This window comes from Rana temporaria, chromosome 10, assembly GCF_905171775.1.
Source record: "Rana temporaria chromosome 10, aRanTem1.1, whole genome shotgun sequence".
Lineage (NCBI taxonomy): Eukaryota > Metazoa > Chordata > Amphibia > Anura > Ranidae > Rana > Rana temporaria.
This window is the reverse complement of record NC_053498.1, coordinates 153,245,821-153,262,987: the sequence shown is the minus strand read 5'-3', so window position 1 is coordinate 153,262,987 and position 17,167 is coordinate 153,245,821. Positions and strand designations below refer to the sequence as shown.

The 17,167-nt window shown below is 56.8% G+C and overlaps 2 protein-coding genes across 4 annotated transcripts in view; one reads left to right on the top strand and one right to left on the bottom strand.

Moving 5' to 3' along the window:
* VPS13D (vacuolar protein sorting 13 homolog D) overlaps positions 1 to 7,055 on the bottom strand; it is a 335,026-nt gene extending 327,971 nt beyond the window's left edge. The window contains exons 1-2 of the mRNA XM_040326719.1: positions 6,940 to 7,055; positions 989 to 1,142 (exon numbers count right to left, since the gene is read on the bottom strand). Of these exons, the coding sequence (XP_040182653.1) occupies positions 989 to 1,085 (97 nt within the window). The 5' untranslated portion in view covers positions 1,086 to 1,142; positions 6,940 to 7,055. The remainder of the gene's footprint in view (positions 1 to 988; positions 1,143 to 6,939) is intronic.
* A 78-nt stretch (positions 7,056 to 7,133) lies between these two features.
* MRPS16 (mitochondrial ribosomal protein S16) lies at positions 7,134 to 16,928 on the top strand. 3 transcript variants are annotated; one of them, XM_040326584.1, is made up of 4 exons: positions 7,134 to 7,246; positions 11,636 to 11,749; positions 14,020 to 14,280; positions 16,695 to 16,928. In XM_040326584.1, exons 2-4 carry the CDS (start codon positions 11,737 to 11,739, stop codon positions 16,850 to 16,852), a joined length of 432 nt encoding a protein of 143 aa, XP_040182518.1. In that variant the 5' UTR covers positions 7,134 to 7,246; positions 11,636 to 11,736; the 3' UTR covers positions 16,853 to 16,928. The 3 variants fall into 3 exon arrangements, with proteins under 3 accessions (XP_040182518.1, XP_040182516.1, XP_040182517.1); XM_040326582.1 differs by having other exon boundaries at positions 11,604 to 11,749; XM_040326583.1 differs by lacking the exon at positions 7,134 to 7,246 and adding an exon at positions 11,606 to 11,619 and having other exon boundaries at positions 11,667 to 11,749.
* The last annotated feature ends 239 nt before the right edge of the window (positions 16,929 to 17,167 follow it).

Here is a 17,167-nt window from a genome sequence, read left to right as displayed (position 1 = left end):
GAGGAAGTGTTTTTCAGGGGTTCCGGTCGGGCAGAGGAAGTGTTTTTCGGGGTTCCGGTTGGGCAGAGGAAGTGTTTTTCGGGGTTCCGGTTGGGCAGAGGAAGTGTTTTTCGGGGTTCCGGTTGGGCAGAGGAAGTGTTTTTCGGGGTTCCGGTCAGGCAGAGGAAGTGTTTTTCGGGGTTCCGGTCGGGCAGAGGAAGTGTTTTCGGGGTTCCGGTCGGGCAGAGGAAGTGTTTTTCGGGGTTCCCATTGGGCAGAGGAAGTGTTTTTCGGGGTTCCGGTCGGGGAGAGGAAGTGTTTTTCGGGGTTTCGGTCGGGGAGAGGAAGTGTTTTTCGGGGTTCCGGTCAGGCAGAGGAAGTGTTTTTCAGGGTTCCGGTCGGGGAGAGGAAGTGTTTTTCAGGGGTTCCGGTCGGGCAGAGGAAGTGTTTTTCAGGGGTTCCGGTCGGGCAGAGGAAGTGTTTTTCGGGGTTCCGGTCAGGCAGAGGAAGTGTTTTTCGGGGTTCCGGTCAGGCAGAGGAAGTGTTTTCGGGGTTCCCGTTGGGCAGAGGAAGTGTTTTTCGGGGTTCCGGTTGGGCAGAGGAAGTGTTTTTCGGGGTTCCGGTTGGGCAGAGGAAGTGTTTTTCGGGGTTCCGGTCGGGGAGAGGAAGTGTTTTTCGGGGTTCCCGTTGGGCAGAGGAAGTGTTTTTCGGGGTTCCCGTTGGGCAGAGGAAGTGTTTTTCGGGGTTCCGGTTGGGCAGAGGAAGTGTTTTTCGGGGTTCCGGTCGGGGAGAGGAAGTGTTTTTCGGGGTTCCCGTTGGGCAGAGGAAGTGTTTTTCGGGGTTCCGGTCGGGCAGAGGAAGTGTTTTTCGGGGTTCCGGTCGGGCAGAGGAAGTGTTTTTCGGGGTTCCGGTCGGGGAGAGGAAGTGTTTTTCGGGGTTTCGGTCGGGCAGAGGAAGTGTTTTTCGGGGTTCCCGTTGGGCAGAGGAAGTGTTTTTCGGGGTTCTTTACCTTTCAGTAGAGCTACAGACAGCTGGTGTGTGTTGAGGTTGCTGACATATTTGCCCAGGTAGGTGTTGAGGACCCAGGCCACCAATCCCTCCAACATGACGACAGAGTCAGATCTCCTTCACCATCTCACCGATCGCTCATTGGTTGTGTGATCCTGGAATCAGAGAACGATGATGTCACACAATGACACATGAGGGCGGAGCAAATGAAGGGAGTGAAAGTCTTCTCCACCAATCAGATCAATGAGTCTCAAATTAACAATAACTTTATTACATCATGAGAGAGAGAGAGAGAGAGAGAGAGAGACTTTACCCCCGCACTCGCCATTACTTTACCCCTGATTCTGCATTCCTCCGCGCCCTGTCCCGCGCTCCCCTCCACACCCTGTCCCGCGATCCCCTCCGCGCCCTGTCCCCCGCTCTATTACGCGCCCTGTCCCGCGCTCCCCTACGCGCCCTGTCCCGCGCTCCCCTACGCGCCCTGTCCCGCGCTCCCCTACGCGCCCTGTCCCGCGCTCCCCTACGCGCCCTGTCCCGCGCTCCCCTACGCGCCCTGTATTCTGAGCTCAGCCCTGCATTCATCAGCCCCACAATGGGGAGGAGTTCTTTTTATCTGCAGCTTTATTACTCTTCACAGCTACAAATTCCCCTGCAGCATTAGTGTGAGAGATCGCCGCCCCATGAAAGCAGCACTGTTGTGTTTGAGCCGCCCGCCCACTTACATGCAGAAAAATATCAGGGGAAATAAATATATATATAAATATATCATTCCCAAGAACCGCTCTCAGCCAATACCATTCCAGTGTGGGGAACTCCGGGTCCATGTCATAATTTCTGGATCTCCATTATGTCCCGCCCTCCTCCCAGAGCTGAAGGTGCCCCCCCCTCCCTCCTCCCAGAGCTGCAGGTGCCCCTCCCTCCCTCCTCCTAGAGCTGCAGGTGCCCCCCTCCCTCCTCCCAGAGCTGAAGGTGCCCCCCCCCTCCCTCCTCCCAGAGCTGCAGGTGCCCCTCCCTCCCTCCTCCCAGAGCTGCAGGTGCCCCCCCCTCCCTCCTCCCAGAGCTGCAGGTGCCCCTCCCTCCCTCCTCCCAGAGCTGCAGGTGCCCCCCCTCCCTCCTCCCAGAGCTGAAGGTGCCCCCCCCTCCCTCCTCCCAGAGCTGCAGGTGCCCCTCCCTCCCTCCTCCCAGAGCTGCAGGTGCCCCTCCCTCCCTCCTCCCAGAGCTGCAGGTGCCCCCCTCCCTCCTCCCAGAGCTGAAGGTGCCCCCCCTCCCTCCTCCCAGAGCTGAAGGTGCCTCCCCCTCCCTCCTCCCAGAGCTGAATGTGCCCCCCCTCCCTCCTCCCAGAGCTGAAGGTGCCCCCCCTCCCTCCTCCCAGAGCTGAAGGTGCCCCCCTCCCTCCTCCCAGAGCTGAAGGTGCCCCCCCTCCCTCCTCCCAGAGCTGAAGGTGCCCCCCTCCCTCCTCCCAGAGCTGAAGGTGCCCCCCTCCCTCCTCCCAGAGCTGAAGGTGCCCCCCCTCGCTCCTCCCAGAGCTGAAGGTGCCCCCCTCCCTCCTCCCAGAGCTGAAGGTGCCGCCCCTCCCCCTCCTCCCAGAGCTGAAGGTGCCGCCCCTCCCTCCTCCCAGAGCTGAAGGTGCCCCCCTCGCTCCTCCCAGAGCTGAAGGTGCCCCCCCCCTCCCTCCTCCCAGAGCTGAAGGTGCCCCCCCTCCCTCCTCCCAGAGCTGAAGGTGCCCCCCCCTCCCTCCTCCCAGAGCTGAAGGTGCCCCCCCTCCCTCCTCCCAGAGCTGAAGGTGCCGCCCCTCCCCCTCCTCCCAGAGCTGAAGGTGCCCCCCTCCCTCCTCCCAGAGCTGCAAGTGCCCCCCCTCCCTCCTCCCAGAGCTGAAGGTGCCTCCCCCCCCTCCTCCCAGAGCTGCAGGTGCCCCTCCCTCCTCCCAGAGCTGAAGGTGCCCTCCCTCCTCCCAGAGCTGCAGGTGCCGCCCCTCCCTCCTCCCAGAGCTGAAGGTGCCCCTCCCTCCCTCCTCCCAGAGCTGAAGGTGCCCCCCCTCCCTCCTCCCAGAGCTGAAGGTGCCCTCCCTCCTCCCAGAGCTGCAGGTGCCCCCCCTCCCTCCTCCCAGAGCTGCAGGTGCCCCCCCCTCCCTCCTCCCAGAGCTGAAGGTGCCGCCCCTCCCCCTCCCTCCTCCCAGAGCTGAAGGTGCCGCCCCTCTCCCTCCTCCCAGAGCTGAAGGTGCCCCCCCCCCTCCTCCCAGAGCTGAAGGTGCCGCCCCTCTCCCTCCTCCCAGAGCTGAAGGTGCCGCCCCTCTCCCTCCTCCCAGAGCTGAAGGTGCCGCCCCTCTCCCTCCTCCCAGAGCTGAAGGTGCCGCCCCTCTCCCTCCTCCCAGAGCTGAAGGTGCCGCCCCTCCCTCCTCCCAGAGCTGAAGGTGCCTCCCCCTCCCTCCTCCCAGAGCTGAAGGTGCCGCCCCTCCCCCTCCTCCCAGAGCTGAAGGTGCCGCCCCTCTCCCTCCTCCCAGAGCTGAAGGTGCCGCCCCTCTCCCTCCTCCCAGAGCTGAAGGTGCCGCCCCTCTCCCTCCTCCCAGAGCTGAAGGTGCCGCCCCTCCCTCCTCCCAGAGCTGAAGGTGCCGCCCCTCTCCCTCCTCCCAGAGCTGAAGGTGCCGCCCCTCTCCCTCCTCCCAGAGCTGAAGGTGCCGCCCCTCTCCCTCCTCCCAGAGCTGAAGGTGCCGCCCCTCCCTCCTCCCAGAGCTGAAGGTGCCGCCCCTCCCTCCTTAATTTAGCAGAAAAGATGGCTGCTAAATTACTGCTCCATCCTTCAGCCAGCTGATTGGACAATGAAGGAGCGGCAGTGGGGGAGATCAGTATGACAGGTGATGGGGGGAGGGGTGAAGTGGGCGGGATCAGTATGATGGGGGAGGGGTGAAGTGGGAGGGATCAGTATGACAGGTGATGGGGGAGGGATCAGTATGACAGGTGATAGGGGGGAGGGGTGAAGTGGGAGGGATCAGTATGACAGGTGATGGGGGGGATCAGTATGACAGGTGATGGGGGAGGGGTGAAGTGGGAGGGATCAGTATGACAGGTGATGGGGGAGGGATCAGTATGACAGGTGATGGGGGGGAGGGGTGAGGGGGGAGGGATCAGTATGACAGGTGATGGGGGGGATCAGTATGACAGGTGATGGGGGAGGGGTGAAGTGGGAGGGATCAGTATGACAGGTGATGGGGGAGGGATCAGTATGACAGGTGATGGGGGGGAGGGGTGATGGGGGAGGGATCAGTATGACAGGTGATGGGGGGGATCAGTATGACAGGTGATGGGGGAGGGGTGAAGTGGGAGGGATCAGTATGACAGGTGATGGGGGAGGGATCAGTATGACAGGTGATGGGGGAGGGGTGATGGGGGGAGGGATCAGTATGACAGGTGATGGGGGGAGGGGTGAAGTGGGAGGGATCAGTATGACAGGTGAAGGGGGAGGGATCAGTATGACAGGTGATGGGGGAGGGATCAGTATGACAGGTGATGGGGGAGGGGTGATGGGGGAGGGATCAGTATGACAGGTGATGGGGGAGGGATCAGTATGACAGGTGATGGGGGAGGGATCAGTATGACAGGTGATGGGGGGGGTGAAGTGGGAGGGATCAGTATGACAGGTGATGGGGGAGGGATCAGTATGACAGGTGATGGGGGGAGGGGTGATGGGGGAGGGATCAGTATGACAGGTGATGGGGGGAGGGGTGAAGGGGGGAGGGATCAGTATGACAGGTGATGGGGGGAGGGGTGAAGTGGGAGGGATCAGTAGGATGGGGGAGGGGTGAAGTGGGAGGGATCAGTATCACAGGTGATGGGGGGAGGGGTGAAGTGGGAGGGATCAGTATGACAGGTGATGGGGGAGGGATCAGTATGATGGGGGAGGGGTGAAGTGGGAGGGATCAGTATGACAGGTGATGGGGGAGGGATCAGTATGATGGGGGGAGGGGTGAAGTGGGAGGGATCAGTATGACAGGTGATGGGGGAGGGGTCAGTATGATGGGGGAGGGGTGAAGTGGGAGGATCATTATGACAGGTGATAGGGGGAGGGGTCAGTATGATGGGGGAGGGGTGAAGTGGGAGGGATCAGTATGACAGGTGATGGGGGAGGGGTCAGTATGATGGGGGAGGGGTGAAGTGGGAGGATCATTATGACAGGTGATAGGGGGAGGGGTCAGTATGATGGGGGAGGGGTGAAGTGGGAGGGATCAGTATGACAGGTGATGGGGGAGGGATCAGTATGATGGGGGGAGGGGTGAAGTGGGAGGGATCAGTATGACAGGTGATGGGGGAGGGGTCAGTATGATGGGGGAGGGGTGAAGTGGGAGGATCATTATGACAGGTGATAGGGGGAGGGGTCAGTATGATGGGGGAGGGGTGAAGTGGGAGGGATCAGTATGACAGGTGATGGGGGAGGGGTCAGTATGATGGGGGAGGGGTGAAGTGGGAGGATCATTATGACAGGTGATAGGGGGAGGGGTCAGTATGATGGGGGAGGGGTGAAGTGGGAGGGATCAGTATGACAGGTGATGGGGGAGGGATCAGTATGATGGGGGGAGGGGTGAAGTGGGAGGGATCAGTATGACAGGTGATGGGGGAGGGGTCAGTATGATGGGGGAGGGGTGAAGTGGGAGGATCATTATGACAGGTGATAGGGGGAGGGGTCAGTATGATGGGGGAGGGGTGAAGTGGGAGGGATCAGTATGACAGGTGATGGGGGAGGGATCAGTATGATGGGGGGAGGGGTGAAGTGGGAGGGATCAGTATGACAGGTGATGGGGGAGGGGTCAGTATGATGGGGGAGGGGTGAAGTGGGAGGATCATTATGACAGGTGATAGGGGGAGGGGTCAGTATGATGGGGGAGGGGTGAAGTGGGAGGGATCAGTATGACAGGTGATGGGGGAGGGGTCAGTATGATGGGGGAGGGGTGAAGTGGGAGGATCATTATGACAGGTGATAGGGGGAGGGGTCAGTATGATGGGGGAGGGGTGAAGTGGGAGGGATCAGTATGACAGGTGATGGGGGAGGGATCAGTATGATGGGGGGAGGGGTGAAGTGGGAGGGATCAGTATGACAGGTGATGGGGGAGGGGTCAGTATGATGGGGGAGGGGTGAAGTGGGAGGATCATTATGACAGGTGATAGGGGGAGGGGTCAGTATGATGGGGGAGGGGTGAAGTGGGAGGGATCAGTATGACAGGTGATGGGGGAGGGATCAGTATGATGGGGGGAGGGGTGAAGTGGGAGGGATCAGTATGACAGGTGATGGGGGAGGGGTCAGTATGATGGGGGAGGGGTGAAGTGGGAGGATCAGTATGACAGGTGATGGGGGAGGGGTCAGTATGATGGGGGAGGGGTGAAGTGGGAGGGATCAGTATGACAGGTGATGGGGGAGGGGTCAGTATGATGGGGGAGGGGTGAAGTGGGAGGATCATTATGACAGGTGATAGGGGGAGGGGTCAGTATGATGGGGGAGGGGTGAAGTGGGAGGGATCAGTATGACAGGTGATGGGGGAGGGGTCAGTATGATGGGGGAGGGGTGAAGTGGGAGGATCATTATGACAGGTGATAGGGGGAGGGGTCAGTATGATGGGGGAGGGGTGAAGTGGGAGGGATCAGTATGACAGGTGATGGGGGAGGGGTCAGTATGATGGGGGAGGGGTGAAGTGGGAGGATCATTATGACAGGTGATAGGGGGAGGGGTCAGTATGATGGGGGAGGGGTGAAGTGGGAGGGATCAGTATGGGGGGGGAGGGGTGAAGTGGGAGGGATCAGTATGACAGTCCTGTCAGGTGAGTTCCCCTCCCCCCATACACCTGTCACCAGCCCTGTGACAGGTGGCCCCGCCTCCCCCCAGCCCTGTGACAGGTGGCCCCGCCTATGACAGTCTCACCCGGAGTCCCCAGCCCCGCCCTCTCCGGGGTGTCGGGGGGCCACTCACCCGTCCTCAGGAGCTGCGCACTCACTCCGCCATCTTTGTACTCCTCACATCACTTTCCACCCACCGGCGACCCTCACCCACTTCCGCCCTCCAGACCGGAAGTAGAGAAGCGGAACCTCCGGAACCATAGAGCTGGGCGGAGTGGAGGACGGCGGATGTTCTCCGTCTAGAGCCAATCACTGGAGGGATTTCTCCGCTACAGGGGAAGAGGGGGCGGGGCGGAGATACACATGGAGAGGTCACATGATCCTGACGTCATCACCAGGCGCCGTGTGATGGGAGAGCGGTGAAGGGCAGAGCACAGGAGGTGAGTATTCATCGTACAATCTATGGGGGGGTCATTCCTCTGTCAGATGTCCCCATAGGGGGGATTTACAGTCACTTCCTGTCCCAGAGATTCCCAACATTCGGGGTGTCCCCAGACCAGGAATAGGGGGGGAAATCTCCCACTGGGGACACCAAGAGATTTCCTCTCACTTCCTGTTGTGGAGAGAAAACCCTCCATAGATGTCTCTCTGTGGGGGAGCGTCGGCCTTTCCTCACCATGGATCCCCGGTGACCCGGCATGTGGAATGGAGGGAAGCAGCGACCACCCCTCTGCTATGATGTCACTTACCTGTCCTGTGAGTGGGAGGAGTGTCAGTATGACAGGTGATGGGGGGGGGGGGATCATTATGGCAGTCCTGTCAGGTGAGTTCCCCTCCCCCCCATACACCTGTCACCTGTCCTGTGAGTGGGAGGAGTGTGGTGGGGGAGGAGTGTCAGTATGACAGGTGATGGGGGGAGGGGTGAAGGGAGGAGTGTCAGTATGACAGGTGATGGGGGGGGGATCATTATGGCAGTCCTGTCAGGTGAGTTCCCCTCCCCCCATACACCTGTCACCTGTCCTGTGAGTGGGAGGAGTGTGGTGGGGGAGGAGTGTCAGTATGACAGGTGATGGGGGGAGGGGTGAAGGGAGGAGTGTCAGTATGACAGGTGATGGGGGGGGGATCATTATGGCAGTCCTGTCAGGTGAGTTCCCCTCCCCCATACACCTGTCCTGTGAGTGGGAGGAATGTGGTGGGGGATGGTGTGTGGTAATAAGACCCGCTGTCTCATTATACAGAACACTATGGACCCCAGGTGATGGCAGTGGTGTTAGAACCCACACTTCCCAGCAAAGGAGACGTACTAAACTGCATATCGGGATGATAACCAATATCCCACCCACAATCCCCTTGTACAAAAATGATTATATGCGTATTATTATCAGACATGGGTGTAATATGTTAGTTGTCAGGAGATAACGTAACAATTCTCCCCACATTTCCGTCAGAAACGGTCCGATGTCATTTTCCCTGAATTCGCTATCATGTCCTCCGATCCTGCTGTACAGTGAAGAGTTAAACATCAACAACTGCTTCTTGCAACATTGTATCAGGAAAGAATCGCAGAGTCCTTACCATAGATACGGGGATAAAGCAGTGTTTCTCAACCTTTTTCCAGTCGGGGCGCCCTTAAAAAGTATTTTCAGTCTTGAGGCACCCCAGTCCAAGGCTTGGTGTGTCGCAGAACACTCGCAAAATCGCGACACCCAGACAAATGCTCTGCTCTTTAGGGGTAATTCTTAATGGTACCCCCACACATTGGAAAACGTGGGGTGCTTTTGCTGCAGTGCAATGGGGACTTGTTTCCCTGCATTTTGTGGGTACAGAAATGAATGGACTGCCCTACATGCGGCTACACAGATATGAACCAAGGGCTTGTTCACATGTCATAGGGCGGTAAAACCACATGGTTGAGCCGTTTCTACCACCCCCAACTTCTCCACCTTTAGAGGCAGCAGCTGAGGGTGTTCACATGCTGTGGCTGCATCTGGAGGTATAACGAGGGTGAATGGGGCTGCACTGCAACTACAGTGGGAATATTTGCCAGCACACCATGGAGCGACATAAATAGCGTCCAAACGGATGTTTTATTGCATGATCAAAACACTCTCTTTGTGTTGTGATCATGCAATTAAAACATCCGTTTGGACGCTATTTATGTCGCTCCATGGTGTGCTGGCAAATATTCCTACTGTAACGTGTACCAGTATCCAGTAACCCAAGAGCGGAACCAGGAAAGTGTGCCATGGGAATATGAAGTATGCACTGCAACTACCCCGCAACTGTGTGCATTGCAGGGTTGTGGTGTAGTGATGCTGCATTTACGGGCCTAAAACAGGTGGTGAGGAAGCAACATAATGCCTCTTTACCACCTGTCAAATGCCTCTGAAAAGCAATGTGTGCATGGATTATTTTTCAGAGGAGCAGCAGTCCCTGCTGCTATAAAACCAGCCCTACAGAAGCCATTCTGATGATACAGGAATGGGGGGGGGGGGGTCAGGATTAAAAGTAACATACACACATACATACAGACAGACACATGATTACACACTCATACACACATGCACACAGACAGACACATGCACACAGACAGACACATGCACACAGACAGACACATGCACACAGACAGACACATGCACACAGACAGACACATGCACACAGACAGACACATGCACACACACAGACACATGCACACACACATACACATGCACACACACAGACACATGCACACACACATACACATGCACACATACAGACACATGCACACATGCACACACACGCACACGCACACACACGCACACACACATACACATGCACACATACAGACACATGCACACATACAGACACATGCACACATACAGACACATGCACACAGACAGACACATACACACGCACACATACACACGCACACACACGCACACACACATACACGCACACGCACATACACACGCACACACACATGCACACATACAGACAGACACTCACATGTGCAGAGGCACATGTATGAAGCCATTTTAAAATGAATCTAGCTTCTAGCTCAGTACCTTTCCAGATTCCTCATTAAGCCAGGTACTGCACTCTAGGGGGAAGCAGAGAGCACAGCACACTCCTCTGCACTTTACTTTCACTTTTGAAGCCGACAGAGCTTCTCACAGTTCAGCAGGAGAGCTCATCTGACAGCCTTCTCTCCACTGACCCCGCGGCACACTGGTTGAGAAAGACTGGTATAAAGTGCAATGACACCTAGTGGGAGTTCTCAGTATTGCAGCCAATCATCCCAATATGCAGTTCAGTACGTCCCCCAGCAGAGGGAACATGTAATACAGTGATTGGGAGCTGTCCCTTGTCATTTATATCCCTTGTGCTGATTTTGTACAAGATTCCCAAAATGTGCTCCACCCGGGAGAGCCGCATGATTCCGGCAGAAATGAGAATCGTGATTTTTTTTTATTTATTTTTTGCTTAGAAGAGAGATCACGATTCTCGCGGCGCGACGTCGTCTTTCACATGAAAACAACAAAAAAATGGGCAACTTTACTGTTTATTTTTTCGCCAAAATTTGCATTTGAAAGACCGCTGGACAAATACAGTGTGACATAAAATATCGCAGCAATTGCCGTTTTATTCCCCGGGGTCTCTGCTAAAATATATATAATGTTTGGGGGTTCCCAGTAATTTTCTAGCAAATAATATGGATTTTAACTTAAAGGGGTTGTAAAGGTACATTTTTGTTTTCCCTAAATATCTTCCTTCACTTACCTCAGTGCCGTCCTCCTTCACTTACCTCAGTGCCGTCCTCATTCACTTACCTCGGTGCCGTCCTCCTTCACTTACCTCAGTGCCGTCCTCATTCACTTACCTCGGTGCCGTCCTCCTTCACTTACCTCAGTGCAGTCCTCATTCACTTACCTCAGTGCCGTCCTCCTTCACTCACCTCAGTGCCGTCCTCCTTCTCTTACCTCAGTGCAGTCCTCATTCACTTACCTCAGTGCCATCCTCCTTCACTTACCTCAGTGCCGTCCTCCTTCACTTACCTCAGTGCAGTCCTCATTCACTTACCTCGGTGCCGTCCTCCTTCACTCACCTCGGTGCCGTCCTCCTTCACTTACCTCAGTGCAGTCCTCATTCACTTACCTCAGTGCCGTCCTCCTTCACTCACCTCGGTGCCGTCCTCCTTCACTCACCTCGGTGCCGTCCTCCTTCACTCACCTCGGTGCCGTCCTCCTTCACTCACCTCGGTGCCGTCCTCCTTCACTCACCTCGGTGCCGTCCTCCTTCACTCACCTCGGTGCCGTCCTCATTCACTTACCTCGGTGCCGTCCTCCTTCACTCACCTCGGTGCCGTCCTCCTTCACTTACCTCGGTGCCGTCCTCCTTCACTCACCTCGGTGCCGTCCTCCTTCACTTACCTCGGTGCCGTCCTCCTTCACTCACCTCGGTGCCGTCCTCCTTCACTCACCTCGGTGCCGTCCTCCTTCACTTACCTCGGTGCCGTCCTCCTTCACTTACCTCGGTGCCGTCCTCCTTCACTTTCTCCCTGGTGTGGAGTGTTGTGCTCGCCCCCCTCCCTTGGACTACAGGAGAGTCAGGATGCCCACTAACACACAGCTCCTTTTTCTATCTGCAACGTAGAGCGCGTCCTGACTCTCCTGTATTCCAAGGAAGGGGGCGAGCACGACACTCCACACCAGGGAGAAAGCCTCGCATTACTCCTAGATTCCAAGCAAATTTGTCAAACCCCGATTTAAATAATAATGAGATATTTTTCTTTCCCGTTTTGCATTGTGGTGTGTTCAGGGACAGATCACTTCCACCTCTTCCTCTTCCAGGACATCGGGGACAGATCACCGCAGTGTCCTTCCTCTTCCCGGACATCGGGGACAGATCACCGCAGTGTCCTTCCTCTTCCCGGACACCCGGACATGTCACAATGGTTCATCTGAGTGAGTATTTCCTCCTCTGTCACCCGATCATTCTTCTTTTTGCAGGAATCGCACCCGGGTATTATAGAGTACACCAGTAGAGGGCCACGGGCACCTCTCATTCACACCAATAGGGACACAGGGGCTGCTCCCGATCTGACAGCCATGTACAGTGAATGAGGTAAGGAAAGGTTCCGGACAGCCGCACTCCGGAAATCGGCCTTTATTGTAAAAAATCAAAAATACAAACTACAGCAGAAGACGGGACGAGCAGCTGACGTGTTTCACACTAAACCGTGCTTATTCACTGTTAAGCTTGCTCGGGTTGGGAGAGGTCTAGGGCGAGCTCAGTTGAGTCAGGCTAGGATGGGGTCGGGAGAGGGCAGGCTCGGTTGGGTCAGGCTAGGGCGGGCTCGGTTGGGAGAGGGCAGGCTCGGTTGGGTCAGGCTAGGGCGGGGTCGGGAAAGGTCCGGCCCAGGCGAGCCGGGCGGGCTCGAGCGAGGCGGTCTCATTCAAGGCGGGTCGGACGAGGGCAGGCTCGGTGTCGGGCGGGTTCGAGCGAGGCGGTCTCAGTCGGGTCGAGCGAGGCGGTCTCAGTCGGGTCGGGCGAGGGCTAGGGCAGGCTCAGTTGGGAGAGGGCAGGCTCGCTTGGGTCAGGCTAGGGCGGGCTCGGTAGGGTCGGGAAAGGGCTGGCCCAGACGAGTCGGGCGGGCTCGAGCGAGGCGGTCTCAGTCGGGGCGGGGCGAGAGCAGGCTCGGTGTCGGGCGGGTTTGAGCGAGGCGGTCTCAGTCGGGTCGGGCGAGGGCAGGCTCGGTGTCGGGCGGGTTCGAGCGAGGCGGTCTCAGTCGGGTCGAGCGAGGCGGTCTCAGTCGGGTCGGGCGAGGGCTAGGGCAGGCTCAGTTGGGAGAGGGCAGGCTCGCTTGGGTCAGGCTAGGGCGGGCTCGGTAGGGTCGGGAAAGGGCTGGCCCAGACGAGTCGGGCGGGCTCGAGCGAGGCGGTCTCAGTCGGGGCGGGGCGAGAGCAGGCTCGGTGTCGGGCGGGTTCGAGCGAGGCGGTCTCAGTCGGGTCGGGCGAGGGCAGTGTCGGGTGATCGGGGAAGATGCTGAATATTTAAATGACAGAAATTCAGCATTTTTCAGGCCTTCTAAGGCCCCACTCACATTGGTTTGTGCCGCACACACAGGACCGCCCTACATGTGACAAATGTGCCACAAGACACTCCCTCGGGTTTTTCAGCCGCTGAGCTTTGTGTGTTTTTTGCTGCATGTTTTGTCATGTGACAGAATACGTGTCTGCTGAGCACGTTTGTGGTGCCAATAATATGAGCAATGAATGGCACCGGAAGCGCGACACGCGTTTCTCACACGCTCCCGAAAAACGCAGATGGGAATGAGACCTCGATGTCCCCCAGAGTATGGCTGGTGTCACACAGGTTTTGGGGTGACTCTGATTGTGTAAGTTATCTAGCCAATGACTGTGACCCAAATGGTTCCAACGTATTTCTCCAGACAGAAAAGTTGTCAATTTCTGTCTATTTCTTGACGGAAGAGAACTGAAGGCGGAGTTCACTGCGCGTCCGGCCTGGGGGGGCGGAGTTCACTGCGCGTCCGGCCTGGGGGGGCGGAGTTCACTGCGCGTCCGGCCTGGGGGGGGCGGAGTTCACTGCGCGTCCGGCCTGGGGGGGGCGGAGTTCACTGAGCGTCGGGCCTGGGGGCGGAGTTCACTGAGCGTCCGGCCTGGGGGGCGGAGTTCACTGAGCGTCCGGCCTGGGGGGCGGAGTTCGCTGAGCGTCCGGCCTGGGGGGGGCGGAGTTCGCTGAGCGTCCGGCCTGAGGGGCGGAGTTCGCTGAGCGTCGGGCCTGGGGGGCGGAGTTCGCTGAGCGTCGGGCCTGGGGGGGCGGAGTTCGCTGAGCGTCCGGCCTGGGGGGGCGGAGTTCGCTGAGCGTCGGGCCTGGGGGGGCGGAGTTCGCTGAGCGTCGGGCCTGGGGGGGCGGAGTTCGCTGAGCGTCGGGCCTGGGGGGGCGGAGTTCGCTGAGCGTCGGGCCTGGGGGGGGCGGAGTTCGCTGAGCGTCGGGCCTGGGGGGGCGGAGTTCGCTGAGCGTCGGGCCTGGGGGGGGCGGAGTTCGCTGAGCGTCGGGCCTGGGGAGGGCGGAGTTCGCTGAGCGTCTGGCCTGGCGGCGCAGTGAGGGGGCTCCTGATTGGTGGGCTCCTAATATTTCCATTGCCCAGTTTTTATCATTGATTTCGGTTTTCTCTGCCGGTGTCGTCACACGATGATTCTTTTCCTTTCAGCATCTCAGTTATTACGCCGTTACTATGGCGGCCATGTTGTCATCCGGATGTCGCTCGGCGGATGCACCAACAGACCCTTCTATCGGATTGTCGCTGCCTACAATCAGCGAGCGCGGGATGGGCGGCACTTCGACAAGCTGGGGAGCTACGACCCGATGCCCAATGTTTACAACGAGAAACTGGTGAGCCTCAACGTTGAGAGGATCAAATACTGGATCGCCTCCGGAGCGCATGTCACGAAACCCGTCGCCAAACTGCTGGGTGAGTCCAGAACAAGAAACGCACTCCGACCCCGGGACATGCGTTTATATAAAGCTCCGTGTATTATCAGCAGCTGAGAAGATACTTTCCTTTTTTCAACCTTTAGAGGGGAGGGAGATCATCGAGTGTCTGTTCAGTGATCTCCCCTTCCTGGTACTGACCCGGAAGCAATGAGTCAATCATCACTTCCAGGTCCTGGTGTCTCTTTCTGTGATCTGCATTCCATTAGATTCATTGCAGGACATGGGAGACATCAGGGGTCCATTAGATTCATTGCAGGACATGGGAGACATCAGGGGTCCATTAGATTGATTGCAGGACATGTGAGACATCAGGGGTCCATTAGATTCATTGGAGGACATGTGAGACATCAGGGGTCCATTAGATTCATTGCAGGACAGGTGAGACATCAGGGGTCCATTAGATTCATTGGAGGACATGTGAGACATCAGGGGTCCATTAGATTCATTGCAGGACAGGTGAGACATCAGGGGTCCATTAGATTCATTGGAGGACATGTGAGACATCAGGGGTCCATTAGATTCATTGGAGGACATGTGAGACATCAGGGGTCCATTAGATTCATTGCAGGACAGGGAGACATCAGGGGTCCATTAGATTCATTGCAGGACATGGGAGACATCAGGGGTCCATTAGATTCATTGCAGGACAGGTGAGACATCAGGGGTCTATTGGATTAATTGCAGGACAGGTGAGACATCAGGGGTCCATTAGATTCATTGCAGGACAGGGGAGACATCAGGGGTCCATTGGATTCATTGCAGGACAGGGGAGACATCAGGGGTCCATTGGATTCATTGCAGGGCAGGTGAGACATCAGGGGTCCATTAGATTCATTGCAGGACAGGTGACACATCAGGGGTTCATTAGATTAATTGCAGGACAGGTGAGACATCAGGGGTCCATTAGATTCATTGCAGGACAGGTGAGACATCAGGGGTCCATAAGATTCATTGCAGGACAGGTGAGACATCAGGGGTCCATTAGATTCATTGCAGGACAGGTGAGACATCAGGGGTTCATTAGATTCATTGCAGGACAGGTGAGACATCAGGGGTCCATTAGATTCATTGCAGGACAGGTGACACATCAGGGGTTCATTAGATTCATTGCAGGACATGTGAGACATCAGGGGTCCATTAGATTCATTGCAGGACAGGTGAGACATCAGGGGTCCATTAGATTCATTGCAGGACAGGTGAGACATCAGGGGTCCATTAGATTCATTGCAGGACAGGTGAGACATCAGGGGTCCATTAGATTCATTGCAGGACAGGTGACACATCAGGGGTCCATTAGATTCATTGCAGGACAGGGGAGACATCAGGGGTCCATTAGATTCATTGCAGGACAGGGGAGACATCAGGGGTCCATTAGATTCATTGCAGGACATGGGAGACATCAGGGGTTCATTAGATTCATTGCAGGACAGGTGACACATCAGGGGTTCATTAGATTCATTGCAGGACAGGTGACACATCAGGGGTTCATTAGATTCATTGCAGGACATGTGAGACATCAGGGGTTCATTAGATTCATTGCAGGGCAGGTGAGACATCAGGGGTCCATTGGATTCATTGCAGGACAGGTGAGACATCAGGGGTCCATTAGATTCATTGCAGGACAGGTGAGACATCAGGGGTCCATTAGATTCATTGCAGGACAGGTGACACATCAGGGGTCCATTAGATTCATTGCAGGACAGGTGACACATCAGGGGTCCATTAGATTCATTGCAGGACAGGCGAGACATCAGGGGTCCATTAGATTCATTGCAGGGCAGGTGACACATCAGGGGTTCATTAGATTCATTGCAGGACATGTGAGACATCAGGGGTCCATTAGATTCATTGCAGGACAGGTGAGACATCAGGGGTCCATAAGATTCATTGCAGGACAGGTGACACATCAGGGGTCCATTAGATTCATTGCAGGACAGGTGACACATCAGGGGTTCATTAGATTCATTGCAGGACAGGGGAGACATCGGGGGGCTCTAAGCTCTAAGCCCCCTGATGTCTCAATAAAGAGAGCATGTCACCAAAACTGCATCACATTGTGTGATGTGATGAAAAATAAAGTTTAGTGAAAAAAGTGCATTTAAGACCCCCCCCCCCCCCCCGCAGAGAGCCATAACAACTCCCCCCCCCCCCCCCCCCCCCCCCGACATACATGAATGTACTCACATAAATATATATGTGACGTGTTGGGTATCTATTTACTCGGTGCAGCCTCAACTTTTTGAGAACTTTGTTTACCCCCAACATTGGATGAGTCCTGCAGAAGCTGTCACTGTGACCTCCAGAGGCCGGGGTGTCGGGAACGATCAGGCAGTGCAGTCATCATCCTTCTGAACACATGCATTTCCTCTGATTATATCTTCCTTCTTCCAGGATTGGCCGGCTTCTTCCCTCTCCATCCCATGACCATCACAGCGTCTGAGAGACTGCGGAGAGCCCAAGAAGAGACCGCGGGGGAGGAGCCTGAGGAACATCCTACAGATGAGGGCGGGGAGAAGGATCGGGCCCCTCCCCCCACCACCGACAACTAAAAGACTTGTATTCTGAAGGATCAGCCGGTGACACTTCTTCACTTTTTGTACAATAAAATAAAAAAACTCCCATTTATTGTGCTGAAATATTTATTGTCAGGGCTGGACTCTGAAATACCCCTCCCCCTCCTCCCGTGACCCCTCCCCTCCTCCAGTGACCCCTCCTCCCCCTCCTCCAGTGACCCCTCCCCCTCTTCCCCTGACCCCTCCTCCCCCTCCTCCAGTGACCCCTCCCCCTCCTCCCGTGACCCCTCCTCCCGTGACCCCTCCCCCTCCTCCCGTGACCCCTCCCCCTCCTCCCATGACCCCTCCTCC